This window comes from Anabas testudineus, chromosome 13 (assembly GCF_900324465.2).
Source record: "Anabas testudineus chromosome 13, fAnaTes1.2, whole genome shotgun sequence".
NCBI classification, from domain to species: Eukaryota; Metazoa; Chordata; class Actinopteri; order Anabantiformes; family Anabantidae; genus Anabas; species Anabas testudineus.
In genome coordinates, this window is record NC_046622.1 from 25,853,842 (window position 1) to 25,869,954 (window position 16,113).

Genomic DNA, 16,113 nt, shown 5'->3' on the forward strand with positions numbered 1-16,113 from the left:
TCCTTTCTGGCTCATTTTTGGTAACTTTTGCACTTTGCCAGTGCCATAAAGAGGTAGCATGAGTAGGTATCTGCAACTCACAGAAGTTTCTCAGGTAGAGCAGTTCAGGATGGCACATCAATGTGCACTGTAGTTTGCTGTGTCTCCCAGAACAGTGTCAAGAGCATGGAGATAACAGGAGACAGGTCTGTACACCAGGAGACGTAAAGGGGCTGTGGGAGGACAACAAGCCAGCAGCAGGACCACTATCTGCTCCTTTGTGCAAGGAGAAACAGGAGGAGCACTGCCAGAGCCCTTTAAAATGACCTTCAGCAGGCCACTAATGTACATGTTTCTGCTCAAACTGTGCTCACAGCCCAACACAGTGCAGGCTAATAGGCATTTGCCAGAGAACACCAGGATTGGCAGAATTGCCATTGGCACCCTGTGCTCTTCCACATCCACATCCCAGGAATATTGCTGAACTGAAACAGTTTTGTAAAGAGGAGTGGTCCAAAATTACGCCAGATCATTGTGCAGGTCTGATCTACAACTACAGGAAACGTTTAGTTGAGGTTATTGCTGCTAAAGAAGGGTCAACCAGTTGTCCAAAGGTTCACATACTTTTTCCAACCTGCACTGTGAATTTTTACATGTTATAAAAATATGAATACATAAGATGTTTGTGTACTATTATTTTAAGCAGACTGTGTTTTTCTATCAAATTATTAACCCTAGGGTGCTCTATTTTAGAACACATTTTATGACAAATTAATGCAGAAAACCATGAAATTCCAAAAGGTTCACAATAATTTTCTTCCCACTGTAGATTGCTCACAGAGACAGGTGAACTGTAAACTTTGTTTGATAATTTGATCTCTGTGGATGTCTTGGATGTCATTGATTTAACACTGTTAAGTCTGAGGTGGTAAATTTAACTGAAATTTTACCTACCAGAGAGGAGGAAACACACCTACAGGAGAGAGAAGACACGCCGTTAATGACATGCAATGTCAGTTTTAATTCCTTCTAATTTTAACAATGTTTCTCAGGTGAAAAAAGGCAGTTCTAGAGACTTATTTTATGTATGAACTAAAGAAGATTTCCTGATCAAAGATAACTCCAAGATGTCTTACAGTATTACTTGAGGCCAATACTAAGTCATCAAGGGTGAGAATGTGATTAGACATAGTGTCTCTGATTTTTAGGTCCAAATAAAATAACCTCTGTCTAGTCTGGATTTAGCAGAAGGAAATTGGAGGACATCCAAACCTTTATGTCCTGAAGTTTGACTAATTGATTAGTTTTTCTGGTTTCATAGATAAGTATAGCTGGGTATCATCTGCTTAACAATAGAAATGTATAGTGTGCTATAGAGTGTTTCCTAATAATATTGCCTAAGGGTGGCATATACACTCAAATACTCAGGTAGGCTGTGGTGTTGGCACAATGCTCAATTGGTACTAATGGGCCCAAAGTGTGCCAAGAAAATATCCCCCACACCATTACACCACCACCAGCCTAAACCTTCGATACACCGTTGATCCATGCTTTCATGCTGTTGAAGCCACATTCTGACCCTGCCATCCGAATGTCGCAGCAGAAATCGTGACTCATCAGACTAGGCAACGTTTTTCCAATCTTCTATTAGCCAATTTTGGTGAGCCTGTGCAAAGTTTCCAGTTCTTAGCTGACAGGAGTGGCACCCTCTTCAGGTCTTCTCCTGCTGTAGCCCATCTGCCTTGGTTCGACGTGTTGTGCATTCAGAGATGCTCCCCTGCATACCTCGGTTGTAACGAGTGGTTATTTGAGTTACTGTTGCCCTTCTATCAGCTTGAAAAAGTCTGGCCATTCTCCACTGACTAATGGCTTCGACAAGGCATTTGCGCCCACAGAACTGTCGCTCACTGGATATTTTCTCTTTTTCAGACCATTCTCTATAAACCCTAGAGATGGTTGTGTGTGAAAATCTCAGTAGATCAGCAGTTTCTGAAATACTCAGACCAGGCCACCTGGCACCAACAACCATGCCACATTCAAAGTCATTTAAATCACCTTTCTTCCCCACTCTAACGCTCGGTTTGAACTGCAGCAGATCGTCTTGACCATGTCTACATGCCTAAATGAATTGAGTTGCTGCCATGTGATTGGCTGATTCGAAATTTAAAGTTAACGAGCAGTTGGACAGGTGTACCTAATAAAGTGGCCGGTGAGTGTATATCTAGAGTGAAAAGAATTAATCTAAGCACAGAATCCTGTGGAACTCCGTAGCTAACTTTGCTGTGCATGGCAGACTCATCAGACGTAGCCTGTTTGTAAAGATAGATTGATCTGATATATGGGGCGTGCTGATCAAAGGTAAGACATCTTTGAGGTGTCTAGTCGGGATTGGGTCTAAAAGACATGTTGATGGTTTAAAGGAATTAGTTACTGAAATTAATTCAGAATGATCTACAAGGAGGAAGCAGTCTAAGTACGAGCGTGGTCTTACAAATGAATAGAGCTGTGGTTTAAATCAGACCATACATGCCGTATGTAGGGAGGATCTGGTCAATAGTAATAATAGTTATGATTTTATTTGTAAAGAAATTCATGAAATCATTGCTGCTGTGAGTTGATACTAGGCTCGACGGAGCCATGACCCTTTGTCAGCCTGGCTACAGTGCTGAAAAGAAACCTGGGGTTGTTCTTATTTGCCTCATTAATAAGGAGTAATATGAGGTTCTAGCTTCTACGGAGGACTTTTTTATATATTATTAAACTATCTTTTCAGTAGGCTAGGCAATATTCATCTAAATTGGTGCAATGCCACCTCCTTTCCAGCTTACGTGATTTCTGCAGCCAGCGGTTAAATGGCAACATGCGGCTAAACATGTCATCACTGGTCAGATTGGGAATGGGTCCAGAGAAAACTATGGAGTCCGACATTGTTTTAGCAAAGTTACACACCGATTCTACATTAATTTTAGTGACTTCCAATTGGGTGTCATTAACTCCTGTGTGAATTATAATTTTGTATTTCCGTTTATCATTAGACAGGAGTTTCAAATAGGATTCAATGTTGCCAGCTCTGGTCCCGGGAATACACTTTATAACGTGAAACATGAAACAGCTATGCATGTCAGAATTGCATACTACATTGCATGAAGTTACGGAATTATTTTTAACTTCACAACATAGCGAAATGTACAGCTGCTCTGTTGTGGTCACTAATACCTCTTTGTATTTTTGATTGGGTATTGCTATTCCAATACTTTTGAGGGAACTGCATTTAGCCCTGATCTAGGAACTCTGTGGATCAGTCTTAGTAGTAACAATGGCTATCTCACTGCTACTGTTATATAGAATTAGGATTCATGCTTACAGGTCCAAAAAATATATTATATAAACTCACAGAATAGTAGGCATTCTGTGCTGCTTAGCCATTATGTTCTTATTGTTAAGATTGCAGCAATACTATGGTTTAATTAATTAAGTAGTTTAATTAATATAAACTATATAGTGTTTTTGTCTCATTACATCTGGTAGATCATCAATAGGATTTCCGAGTGGCCAGTGAGTTTTTATTTTATGGAGCCCCTAAAGGGATGTTTTGTTGTTTATCTCGTGAGCACATCTAAAAAAAAGAAAAAAGATCTTGAGCACATGAAATTATCTGGTGCGCGCCACATACTTTCACGTGAGCACCTGATAGTTTTGTGAGCACCAAAAACCAGTTCTTTCAGTATTAAGCAAACGTCTTCTTTCTTGACATTTAATCCATTATTGCGCTAGTGTTGTGCCAAAAAACGTTGTTTCCCAGACTGCGCACAAAATACTTTCTGGTGCCCACCAGATACTGTCTTGTGCACATGGAAAATTTTTCAAGCAAGTTTCTTATGCTCATTTCATTTGGCCATCTTTTGACTCTTTGCATACTTTTTGATAACATCATTGCCATCTTTTTCTTCATGCTCCAGCCCACCTGGTCCAAGATTCCACTGCTTTGATGGATCTGACGAAGAGGAGGATGAAGAAGAAAAAGAAGGCAGGGCAGTCGAAGGATCTAGCTACTCTCGAAACAGACTTAGCAGCAATCTGAAAGACGATAACAGTGAGAACAGGCCTTATGAGGCGACATTGTAGTCCTATCCACATTCAAGAAGAATGACAACACTTGCATGCAGAGTTGACCACAGTTGTGATCAGTTGATTATTAACTTAAAAACTAAACGCTTGCAATCCTGCGAGCAAAGACATATGTTTACATACTATACGTAGTAGATGTTTGCAACACTTAGTCAGAGCTTCCTAAGACAAATTCTCACATGGTTTGGTCATAGTTTGACAGACAACATGGCCTTTTGGCTCTTTACTCAATCTAACTTTACACTAAACACTACATCTCTGTTATAATGACCTGACTCTACTGCTTTCATTTCTAGCAATTGCTTGTAGCCACCCTGTTTTTCATGGTTGTAATATTATTTCTTTCCCTCTATTTGTCTCTTCTTTACGCATAACATGTATTGCCATTGTACAATGTATTGCCAAATAGTCTTTGTTCTGTGTGTGTGTGTGTGTGTGTGTGTGTGTGTGTGTGTGTGTGTGTACACTTATTGCCAGCTAATGCTAAATCCTGGGAAAGTACCAGCTATTTTTTCTTCGTTCCTTTATGAGACGTGCCATATATAATTGTAGTGGTCTCTTTACAGCTGTGGTATTTCACTGCTACATTGTGATGCAAACATCATCATCTGCTTAATTGTTTTTATTGTCTTTTGCTGGCAAATTATAAATAACTCCCTTCACATGAACAATATTGAATCACTAATTGCTATGCTATTAAAACGCATTTGTTCATGTTTTAATGTTTGACAGATTTTTTGCAGAAGGCTGCTGTCAAGCTAATTAATTTCTGCGAGGCTTGAGTTAACCTTTGTGAATGCCTTGTCTAATATTTATTTTAATTTGATTTGACAAAGTACTTACCAGTTTCTTTAGGGATGAAGACACTTGGATTTGTCCCATATGAGTTTTGATTTAAGTTTCATGCTCTTTCCTCTTTTAAAGGCGATGTATTTCACTGGCACCCGTCGTATGTTATTTGTCTAAAAACACCACTGAGCATAGGATATAATCTATATTTTTCTTATTGTGAACTAATCGTGGGAAAAAAACATGTCTCTTCTTGTATACAAGAAGAGCTGGCTTGGGTGTATGCACCTAGAGCTAAGTTAGTACATCGGTTCCAACTACAGACTTAAACCAAGTGGTATTCTTTAATATGATTTTAAAAAGAAATTGAAGAAAATGTCAATATTAAACCTTCTGAATCCAACTTATAATTAGCTTGAATTAATATAAACACAACCCCAGTGGTGTATAATATGATGTAGAATCTGCAGTAGATAGCCTAGTGTCTTTTCACAAATTTTGATGATGAGAAAAATATAGATTATAACCAGCCTTCTCCTTTAAACCATTGTTTGGTGCCCTTATTGTAACATGGGCACACTACACTCTGCATAACCAATACTGTGAAATCATGCTATGTGCCATTAAGGCCTGTTCATTTTCAGATTTTAGTGTTTTTTTTAATGCAGTGATGCCTCTAAATGACATCCTTATGCGTTACATTACACTCTTTGTTCTGGTCTGGATACTGAGTAGCATTGAAAGATTTGAAAACAATATAAAGTCCAGACATATGCAACATATGGGGATAAAAATTAGTAGGTATTAAATGTGGGTGAAGTTGGGTCTTCAGTTTTTATTCTATGCAGTGATTGTAATGTGGAAATGTGATTTTGGCCCTAAAGTGTCTGACATCAACTGATTATTTGTGCTGGCTTTGGAAGTGCTTAATTTTTTTGTTTCATTATTGAACAAATTAACAACTTGTTAAAACAATTTGCATTATTATATTGTAAATAAATGATGTTGGTTGTTTTAGAACTTCTTGGAAAGTGGCTGTATCTTCACACTTTTTTGCTGCTGTCTTCAGTTCACATCTCATGTTTACATGTAATTATAGACTTGACATGTTTAAGAACTTGTATTTGGTACAGTCCTAAAACAAGTGAATGCAGTGGTGAGCTCAGGAACATCAAAAGAGGGAAAAACTCAGTTTAACAGTAGAAACCTCCAGGTTAAGGTCAATCCCAGAGGTCTTTAGGTTGAGTAATACACGCAGTAGTGACTGCAGGCAGATGACAATTTGTGTTGAAACTGTTTGGTGTTGTATCCAATGAACATACAGTTGCTTTATAAACATGAAAAAATATCTGCCTGGTAATTAGAATAGTAGGTTAACCGAATTAATCAAAAAATATTCCTACGCTGCCGTCTTCCAGAGTGAGAGCCAACCAGTGTTCGAAGGGTAAAGAAGCCAGATGAGTGGAAACAATAAAATGAGAAGGCAAATGAAATTGTTTACCAAACGGAAGTTGATCACAAGCCATATTAAGGGTTGCATCAATTATTCAAACTAAAATTCTCTGACTGATGAGTGTGTTAAACTGAGGTTGGAAATGTTTGTATGCTATGTAGCAACTATGTATCCTGTATTATAATGTATAAAATTGAATGGAATTATTTTGAACAGTTCTCAACACAGACAAAAAGAAAGGGAACCACAACCAGAAAAGATCTACACAAACACAATAACATCATTACAGAGAACTCAGTATGCATACAGAATATGTGAGATGAATGAAAATCGGTCAGTATTTATAGTCAAGTCGTGAATTGTAGAGATTGATGGCCACAGGTAGAAAGGACCTCCTCTGGCGCTGTGTGGAGAACTTGCTACTTACTGCTAATCAGTGTTTCACTGAACGTGCTCCTCTGTCCAACCTGAGTGAAGGAACCTAAGTCTCCTCGGGAAGCACATCCAGCTCTGAACATTTCTCTACAGTGCTGCTGAGTTCTTAGTCTAGTCCAGTTTGTTGTCCAAGTACACACCCAGGTACTTGTACCTCCCACCCCCCCACCCCTTATAAAGAGAGGATGACAGGACTCTCAGATTTCCTGAAGTCCATCACCAGCTCCTTTGTTTTATTGATATTAAATTGAAGATGGTTGAGTCCAAACCAGTCAAACAAAACTGTCCACCCTTAATGCATCCTACAACTGCGGAGTCATCAGAGAACTTGAACAGAGTTGTACCTGAAGTCTGAGGGTATACAGGGTGAAGAGGAATGGAGACAGAACTGTCCCCTGTGGTGCACCTGTGCGACAGACCACAGTTTCAGACACACAGTTCTGCAGGCGGAAGTACTGTAGGTGGATGGTGAGGTAGTCCATGATCCAGGTCAGTATCAACCTGCTTGTTTTTTTCATTTCTCTCCCAGCAGTGCAGGTCAGATGGTGTTTAATGCACTGGAGAAATCAAAAAACATGATCCTCACTAAGCCCCCAGGCTTGTCCATGTGGGTGTAGGTGCGATGAAACAGATGTATGATGGCGTCATCCACTCCAACTTGGGGTTGGTAGGCAAACTGGACGGGATCAAGTGAGGGTTTGACCAGAGGTCGGAGGGACTCCAGGATCAGTCTCTCTCACTCCAGATGCAGGCTGAGGTTGAAAACGTGTTGAACACCACATAGCTGAGGACCACAAGCTTTGTCAGGTGACCCTTCGGCCACCTGATAAAGGCTGTTCAGCTCTCTTCTCCTGTTCGAAGGGTCTAGAATGAATCAGCCAGCATCAGCAACATTAGCATAGAACAGGTCCAGTGTGCTCCAAACTAGGTAAATGTAGAGGGTGTCTTGGTGAGGGTGGCGTGATTAAAGTCTCCAAAGATCAGGTCTTTTGGATGAGTGAAAGTATGATTCCAAAAGTAAACACTGAGATAAAAGCTCTATCGAACATGATCTGAGAGGGTAGAACTTAATTTCTCAAAACTAATTACTTATCTACGCAAAAATAATAAATCAAATACAGAAAAGACATCACAAGGAAGACTGTAATCGGCTGCAGCACGACTCGTGTCTGGGCACTATTATTCTATTCTAAAATTGAATTGAATTGAATTGAATGTGGCACCAATTGGCAAATGGCCTATATCAAATAAACGGCAGACACATGCAGTAATCTTTGTCATATCTTTATTAGATTTTGTTTAACAACGTAATGCCAAATTACCATGATAATCCTAAATCATACTGTTAGAGATATATTGTAACTGTATTCAGACACAATTACATAAGCTGTCTTGATCATTGTTGATGCTCCCATCTCAGCTATAAAATGCTATAAAGCTGATTTGGTCTTTGTGTTGAAGCGTGTGATTCGGAAAGGTGAAAGATCATACGTGGGCACTTGTCCAACAGTGAGTTCACTCAGAAGCTTGCCGATGACTGGTCCAAATTTGAATCCATGACCTGAAAATGAAAAACCATTACAGCCAACACAGTAGTAACTACACTGTTTCATAAAGGAACACTTTTTAATCAGAGTTTAGCGTGGTCAGTTAAACCTCTAAGATATGAATCTGGTTAGTTAAGTAGCAGAGGGGGTTGTTAATCATTTTCAGCTGCTTTTCTCCAGGTGAACTAGAGGGACAACAATGAGACAACCCCCAAATGGTTTTATAGGTGGAGGCCACTAACATTTTGACTGTTCTCTTTTCTGACATTTTTTTAAACTAGTTTTGCATTTGGCTAGAGTCAGTGTCACAACTGGTGGTATGAGGTGATACTTGGACCCTACAGAGATTGAACAGGCAGTCCAAGTCCCCCAGGAGGGCACATCAATACATGCCATTGCCAAAAGGTTTGCTTTGTCTCAGTTCTTCTCAGCACAGAGATGAGTCCAGGAGAAGGGTAATTACTCTACGAGAGTTGGACGGGACGGTAGAAGTTCCTTAACCCAACAACAGGACCAGTATCTGCTCCTTTGTGCAACAAGGAACAAGGTGAGCACTGTCAGAGCCCTGCAGAATTACCTCCAACAGGACACTGGTGTGAACGTCTCTAACCAAACAATTAGAAACAGACTTCATGTGGGTGGCCTGAGGGCCCAGTGCCCCTGTGCTTTTCACAGTTGAGAGCTCGAGATACCCCTAGGCATCATTTTTGATCTCATTAGGAGCAGGATACAAGCACATGGGGGCTATTCAAAGTACTGAGTACCATTTTCAGTTGGTAGAATTAAATTTCAGTAAAATTGACTAACCTGCTGGATAATTGTTTCACTTTGATTTTCAGGTTATCTTTGAATTCAGCCCTCTATAGGTTGATCATTTAAATTTCCATCAAATTACATTTATAACACATCACCCAGTCCACATCAGTACCAATATTAAGTATGATTTTTTCCTACCATTAAAATCTGAGGTGTTTTCAAAGTGGTCCTGCATCTATTTTCAAAATGCAGCAGCCAGATTCTCCTATTTGCTATGCCCTGAGAGACGAATTCTGAATGTAAACAGCTTGAAGAATTTAACACATCAACATCTTACACAGGTCTTTTAACTCCTGTGAATCCCACCTGGCTTTGAAGTTATACGCTGCCCATGCAAAAAGTCACACACTTTAATATTTCATTGGACTGCCTTTAGCTTTGATTACAGCATGCCTTCACTGTGTCATTGTTTGCAAAAAAAAAGTGGCTTCCTCTGTGGTGTCCTCCAATGTACTGTATTCTTGTTTAATGTTTTCCTTATTGTAGATGTGTCAACAAAAATGTTAGCATGTGCCAGAGATTTCTGTAAGTCTTTAGCTGACACTCTAGGATTCTTCTTAACCTCATTCAGCATTCTACGCTATGCTCTTGCAGTCATCCAAGTCATACAGGACAACCACACCTAGGGAGTGTAGCAACAGTGCTGAACTTTCTATATTTGTAGACAGTCTGTCCGTGGACACATGAACATCATGGGTTTTGGAGATACTTTTGTAACCCTTTCCAGCTTCATGCAAGTCAACATTTCTTGATCATAGGTCTTCTGAGAGTTCTTTTCTGCGAGGCATGGTTCACATCAGGCAGTGCTTCTTGAAACCAGTAAACCCAAAACTGGTGTGTGTTTTTAAAGAGGCAGTACAGCTTTCAGCAATACATCCAATATCATCACACTGATTGGACTCAAGGTTGGCTCATTCTTGGCTCCAGTTTGCTCTTGGAGAAGTCATTAGGCTAGGGGTGCACATACTTTTTCCACCCTGCACTGTGAATGTTTACATGTTATGTTCAATAAAAACATGAAAACATATAATGTTTGTGTAGTATTATTTTAAGCAGACTGTGTTTTTCTATTTAGATGAAGATTGGAGCACATTTTATAACAAATTAATGCAGAAAACCATGTTTTTGTAAAAAGTTTTTCTTGCCACTGTTTCTTTTCCTGCTCTTCTTTCAGCCCTTGGTACTTCTTGATCTTTTCGTGCTCCTTCTTCCTGATGTTGCTATCACTTGGGATTGCTACATCTATCACTACAGCCTTGTTCTCCCATTTGTCCACCATTACTATGTCGGGTTGGTTGGCCATCACCAGTTTGTCATTATGTATCTGGAAGTCCCACAGGATCTTAGCTCTGTCATTCTCGACCACCTTTGGAGGTTTGACTGGCACTTCCAGCCTGTACTCGGCACAGATGTTCCTGTACACTATGCTGGCCAGGGTTAGGGTTAGGGTTAGGGTTAGCCCTAACCCTAACCCTAACCCTCGTTGCTGTTTTCCTTGTGGCCTCTTCGTGGTTACCATTTGCCTGTGGGATTCCAAGGTCTTTTTAGCTATCCTACATCTGCTATATTGCCTTCTGGTAGTTCTATCCCCTCAGTTCTGACTACCTTTCCTCTCCTTGCTACCATCTGACCACACTTATGCAGTCCGAATGATATCCCGATGTCTTGGCTTTATATCTTGGTGGTATGTGTCAGCGAGTCTGTCTTGTTCGCTCTTGGCATACAGCTTGATGTCATCCATGTAGAGGAGGTGGCTGATGGTTGTGGCATTTCGTAGTTGGTATCTGTAGCCAGGCTTGGTGATGATCTGGCTGAGGGTGTTTAGGCCTATGCAGAACATCAGTGGGGACAGAGCATCTCCTTGGTATACTTGATGTTGACTTGGGCAATCGGCTTGAAGTTGGCCTTTATGGTTGTTTTCCACTTTCCCATTGAGTTCTGGATGAAGGTTATTAGAGTCCTTTTGATCTTGTACAGTTCCAAGCATTCCATGATCCATGTGTGAGGCATTGAGTCATAGGCTTTCTTGTAGTCAATCCAGGCAGTGCACAGGTTGGTATGTCTGGTCTTACAGTCTTTGGTGAATGCTTAGTCTACCAGTAGCTGGTGCTTTGCTCCCCTGGTGTTATTACCAATTCTCTTGGGCACTGCTCATGTATTGATCCATGTGCCTGCTCATCTTGGCTGTTATGATGCCTGACAGGAGCTTCCATGTTGTGCAGAGGGAGGTCATGTCAGGACCTAGTGCTGTCCAGTTCTTCATACCCAAGACCCTCTCTTGGATGTCTGTCATTGTGATGGTTACTGGATCTTGTTCAGGAAGTCAAGTCCACTAGCCACTGGGCATTGCTGTTATGTGATGCCTCCTTCTCCCATATGTTTTTCCAGTATTGTTCAGTCTTGAGCCTTGGTGGGTCTACTCTCAATGTTATTACCCTGCCACCGTGAGTACACCTTGGATGGCTCAGTGAGAACATCCTGTTTATTCTCCTGGTCTCAACTTCTCTGGTGTATCTCTTCAGCCGGGTAGCCAGGGCTGTGAGCCTTTGCTTTGCAGACTCCAAAGTCTCAGGTATGGTCATATTACTGTACTTCTTAAGCTGCCTTTAGTAGCTCTGATAGTTGGCTAACTTCTCACCTTGGCCTCCAACCTCCATTTCCATGGAGTATACTGCACCTTATGATTTGCGTTGACCTTATAGCCAAGTACCTCAAGGATCACGGTTGCTGCGCTGTGTATCAGCTAATTGGTCTCAGTAATGGTTACAGTTGGTATTATGGACAAGATATATATATATATATATATATATATAGGGTTAGGGTTAGGCAGTAGGAATGTGTGGTGGGTGTCCACAACACCCACCACACATTCCTTCTGCTTCTTTCTAAACTACAAAATTTGATGTTACAAATGGCCAGCTACCTCTTAAATGTAAAAAAAAAAAGTTGCGTTTGATACCAAAAATTTCTATTTCATCTGATGTGTGAAAGCAGTAAATGTGACAACTATACACAAAATATAAAATCCTTTAATTTAGTTTGAGTTGTTTCTTGTTGTACCTGAGAATCCTGCTCCAATTACAATGTTACTGTAGGTGGGGTGGCAGTCCAGCACAAAATGACGGTCAGGTGTTAGCTGCAAAAATAACAAAACATTAAAATCCTGCAAACTTAAAATGATAGGGTACAAGTAAGAGAAAAACCTATTCTGTTTAACCAAGTCATCTGTTTAAGATCCAAATCTAAGCTATTGTGTAAAATACAACATTCTGTTGCTTTGCATGACTTTTTTGACATATTTTCGACAATGTGGGTCAGCCACTGGGAATAATTAGAGACCAATGCCACCAAAGGTAGGATGAGCTCTCCTACATCATCTGCATTCATTTGGCAGTATACACTCAGATTTTGCTTGATTAATTAATTTTGCTTCTCATCTTCTAATCAAATGAATAAGAAACCTGTCTGCTGTACCTGGCTGTGACTAGCCTACTGTGCTAGTTGGCATTGTGTTGTCACACAAGAACACATTTTTGTGCTCAACATCAGAAAAAGGCTCTAACCTGTCTGGAAAGTGTAAAGCTTGTTTATGAGTAGTGAACATGCTGTCCTATCAATGTCAAACCTGAGCAAATACCTACAGATTCAAGATTAAGATTCAAGAGATGTATTTGTCACATACACAGTTATATGGGGCAATTTAACTAGCAGTGAAATGTGAATCAGGTCCATTCCATAGGCTGTCCAATTTATTGATAAGAAAAAATAAACAAGGATATAAAGAAAAAACAAAATTGGTAAGATAGTAAGGACAGAAGCTGAGAAGTCTAAGAAGTAGGCCTATACAGATATAACTATAATCGTCAATATACATTGGAGTGAGTGTGTGTGTGTGTGTGTGTGTGTGTGTGAACAGGAGTGTGTAAGAATAAGAGTGTGATGTGCAAAGAAGCAAGTAGAATATTAGTGGTTGTTACATGGCAGCAATAAAAACAGAAGGTGCTGTGTGCAAGTGACAATGTCAAATATCTGAGATCTAAGTTTATCTGCATATTGAGTTAAGAGACTAATTGGCATTCAGGAGCCTAATGGCCTGGGGGAAAAGGCTCCTCCTAAATCACTCAGGTTTGGCCATCAGACTACAGAAGCGCATACCAAATGGTAAACGGAATAACAGAGGGTTCCTCATCATGTTGCTAGAATAACTGTCTCTCTCTGAAAATGAGCGAAACCAAAGAACTCATTGTAGACTTCATAAAGAGTTAGCAGTGTAGAGAAGGGAAATTCGATTCTTTTAACTGACTCAGATCCGTGAGTCTCGAACTGTAAAGTGACCGAATCATTTTCAGTAATTTCGTTCATTTTACAGCGCATTGCGGTGTAACCCTCTAGTGGGCGATGTAAAAATGGCCGCGGTTCAGCTGACAAATTATAATACACAAAATCTTACAAGCAATTCAAACCATGTGAAAACATAGGAAAGCAAATACACACCACAATAAAGTGAATTGTGTTCCTGCATCATGCCTGATATTGTTGTTTAACAGCGCAGCAGTGACTTTGTAGCTATCACGTGACAAATGAACGAGAGACCGATCCGCGAACGAGTGTACTGCTGCTGCAGCCTGAGCTGCCTTTCCTGTGACGGATGGTAGAGGACAGGTGAAAGTAAAACTTATTTGGATTATGAGTTAGACTTTTAAAGCAAAAAGTAACAAGTTCCAGAAAATATTTACATGGTGCATTTATTGTGTCCAAAACGCGACATTATTATTATTATTATTGATGTTGTTATTATTAATAATGTTACATTTTATTATATTATGGATAACACAATTAACATGTTTATTATTTTTTATAGTATTTATTTACAAACATCATTTACATTATATCACACATTATTAATTTCCTTGTTTCACAATGAAAGAACTGTAATGCCTGCTGCCACAGAGCCTGAGCGGCCTGGCTGTCACATGACAAAAGAACGAGGACCTGAGTACGCTCTACATATTGAGCCACAGCCACACTATGTAGGCCTACACTTCACAGGCTCACTGTGAAATTTCGCATTGATTTTAAAATACTACATATGACGTCCAGCATAAAGCATTAAATGGTCCCAAGCGCCAATATCTTACAAAGCCCCAAAGTTATGGAATAACCTTCCAAGTAGTTTCCCGGACTCAGACACAGTCTCAGTGTTTAAGTCGAGGCTAAAAACCTATTTATTTAGTCAAGCAATTTTGTAAGTAGATTTGCCTTAGGGAAAGACTTATGGTCACATAGCATTATGGTGAACTGGTATGTCTAGATGGTGTGTTCCCCACTCTCATTGATCACTCAGGTTTGTTGATGGTGAAGTGATTGGTTGCTCTACATCCCAGGGAGCCCTTTTGTCTGTATTTCCTTCTGGCTCACACTTTTAGTTATGATGTGATGGTTAGTCCTTCCGGAGTCCCTGCTGCACGCTACACAAAATATACATTTATCTCTTACATTATCTGACTGTGATCATACCTCACTGTTATCTCTTCTCTTCTGCTCTCCCCGCTTCTCTCTCTCTCTCTCTCTCTCTCTCTTTCTTTCCCTCTACCTGTCTCTTTGTCGAGCTATACATGTTGTTCCTGAGCTGCAAGTGATCCATCCACCCTCTGCCCTCTGGACCTATCTGACTCATCCTGGTACCCTGGTTCTGGTTGGAGATCTTGTCACTTGGATGCCCTGTGAGGTCTCTTTGTGTGTGGTGAAAAAAAAAAAACGCCAGTTAGGAAGTCCAGGATCCAGGCAGAGACCTTGAAGTTTACAGTTGAGCTTTTAGGGCATTCTCGTGTGGAAAGCTGAGCTGCAGTCAATAAATAGCCTCACATAGTTTCTCTTGTTGCTGTTGATGTGAATAAGTGAAGAGAATTAAAAAAGAGAAAGGGCTAGGGGGAGACATGTTGCACATGTCTAACAAATTCTTTTTCCTATTTGGGCTATAATGTTGCTTCTTTCCTTAGGATTGATGTCCATTTGATATGTTTTTTTCACAACTGAATTGTCATAATAACCTGGTTGTTATGTGTGATCTTACCACTACACTAACGAGCCAAAGTATTTAAAAATAAATAAAATTTAACAAAAGGGGCAACAATGAGGCGAAAACCAAAACAGGACCGTTTTTACAGTTGGAGGCCACTAACATTTTATCTATTCTTATCAGCTGTTTGACTAGTTTTTGCAGGCTAGGGTCACTGTCACAACAGGTAGCATGAGGTGATACCTGGACCCTAAAGTGCTCCAGAATGGCACAACAATACTTGCCATTGTCAGGTTTGCTGTTTCTCCCAGCACAGTCTCAAGACCACAGAGAAGATTCCAGAGGACAGACAGTTACTTAAGAAGAGCTGGACAGGACCGTAGAAGGTCCTTAACCCATCAACAGGACCGGTATATGCTCATTTGTGCAAGATCAAGATGAGCACAGTCAGAGCCCTACAAAATGACGCCCAGCAGGCCACTGGTGTGATTGTCTCTTACCAAACAATCAGAAACAGACTTCACAAGGGTGGCCTGAGGGTCAGACGTCCTATTGTGGGCCCTGTGCTCACTACGGACCACTGGGCCACTGTGCTTATTACAGATGAGAGCAGGTACACCCTGAACACATGTGAACACAAGGTCTGGAGAAGCCATGGAGAATGTTATGCCACCTGTTGCATCGTTTAGCATGACTGGTTTGGTGGTGAGTGGGTGATGGTCTGGGGAGGCATATCAATGGAGGGACACACAGACCTTTACAGGCTAGACAACAGCACCTTAAGTGCCAATAGGTTTCGGTCCATTGCTTGACTCCAACGGCCCGCGTGAGGTTCATTGTAACAAGGTGTCACGTGCATGTGACACAATGCGTAAATCACTGCTGTGCATGATTGTCCATGTATGCTAAAAAAGGAATGGTAGGATGCAGAGTTTTCAACAAATCAT

The 16,113-nt window shown here is 40.5% G+C and overlaps 2 protein-coding genes across 5 annotated transcripts in view; one reads left to right on the top strand and one right to left on the bottom strand.

Moving 5' to 3' along the window:
* Window positions 1-5,916, top strand: part of myo18ab (myosin XVIIIAb) — a 145,847-nt gene extending 139,931 nt beyond the window's left edge. For all 4 annotated transcript variants that reach the window (XM_026364021.1, XM_026364045.1, XM_026364037.1 and 1 more), the window contains one exon: window positions 3,939-5,916. In XM_026364021.1, coding sequence (XP_026219806.1) covers window positions 3,939-4,104 — 166 coding nt within the window. In that variant the 3' untranslated portion in view covers window positions 4,105-5,916. The remainder of the gene's footprint in view (window positions 1-3,938) is intronic.
* Window positions 5,917-8,052: 2,136 nt separating this feature from the next.
* pipox (pipecolic acid oxidase) overlaps window positions 8,053-16,113 on the bottom strand; it is a 29,137-nt gene continuing 21,076 nt past the window's right edge. Inside the window, exons 7-8 of the mRNA XM_026364059.2 lie at window positions 12,208-12,283; window positions 8,053-8,345 (exon numbers count right to left, since the gene is read on the bottom strand). Of these exons, the coding sequence (XP_026219844.1) occupies window positions 8,215-8,345; window positions 12,208-12,283 (207 nt within the window). The 3' untranslated portion in view covers window positions 8,053-8,214. The remainder of the gene's footprint in view (window positions 8,346-12,207; window positions 12,284-16,113) is intronic.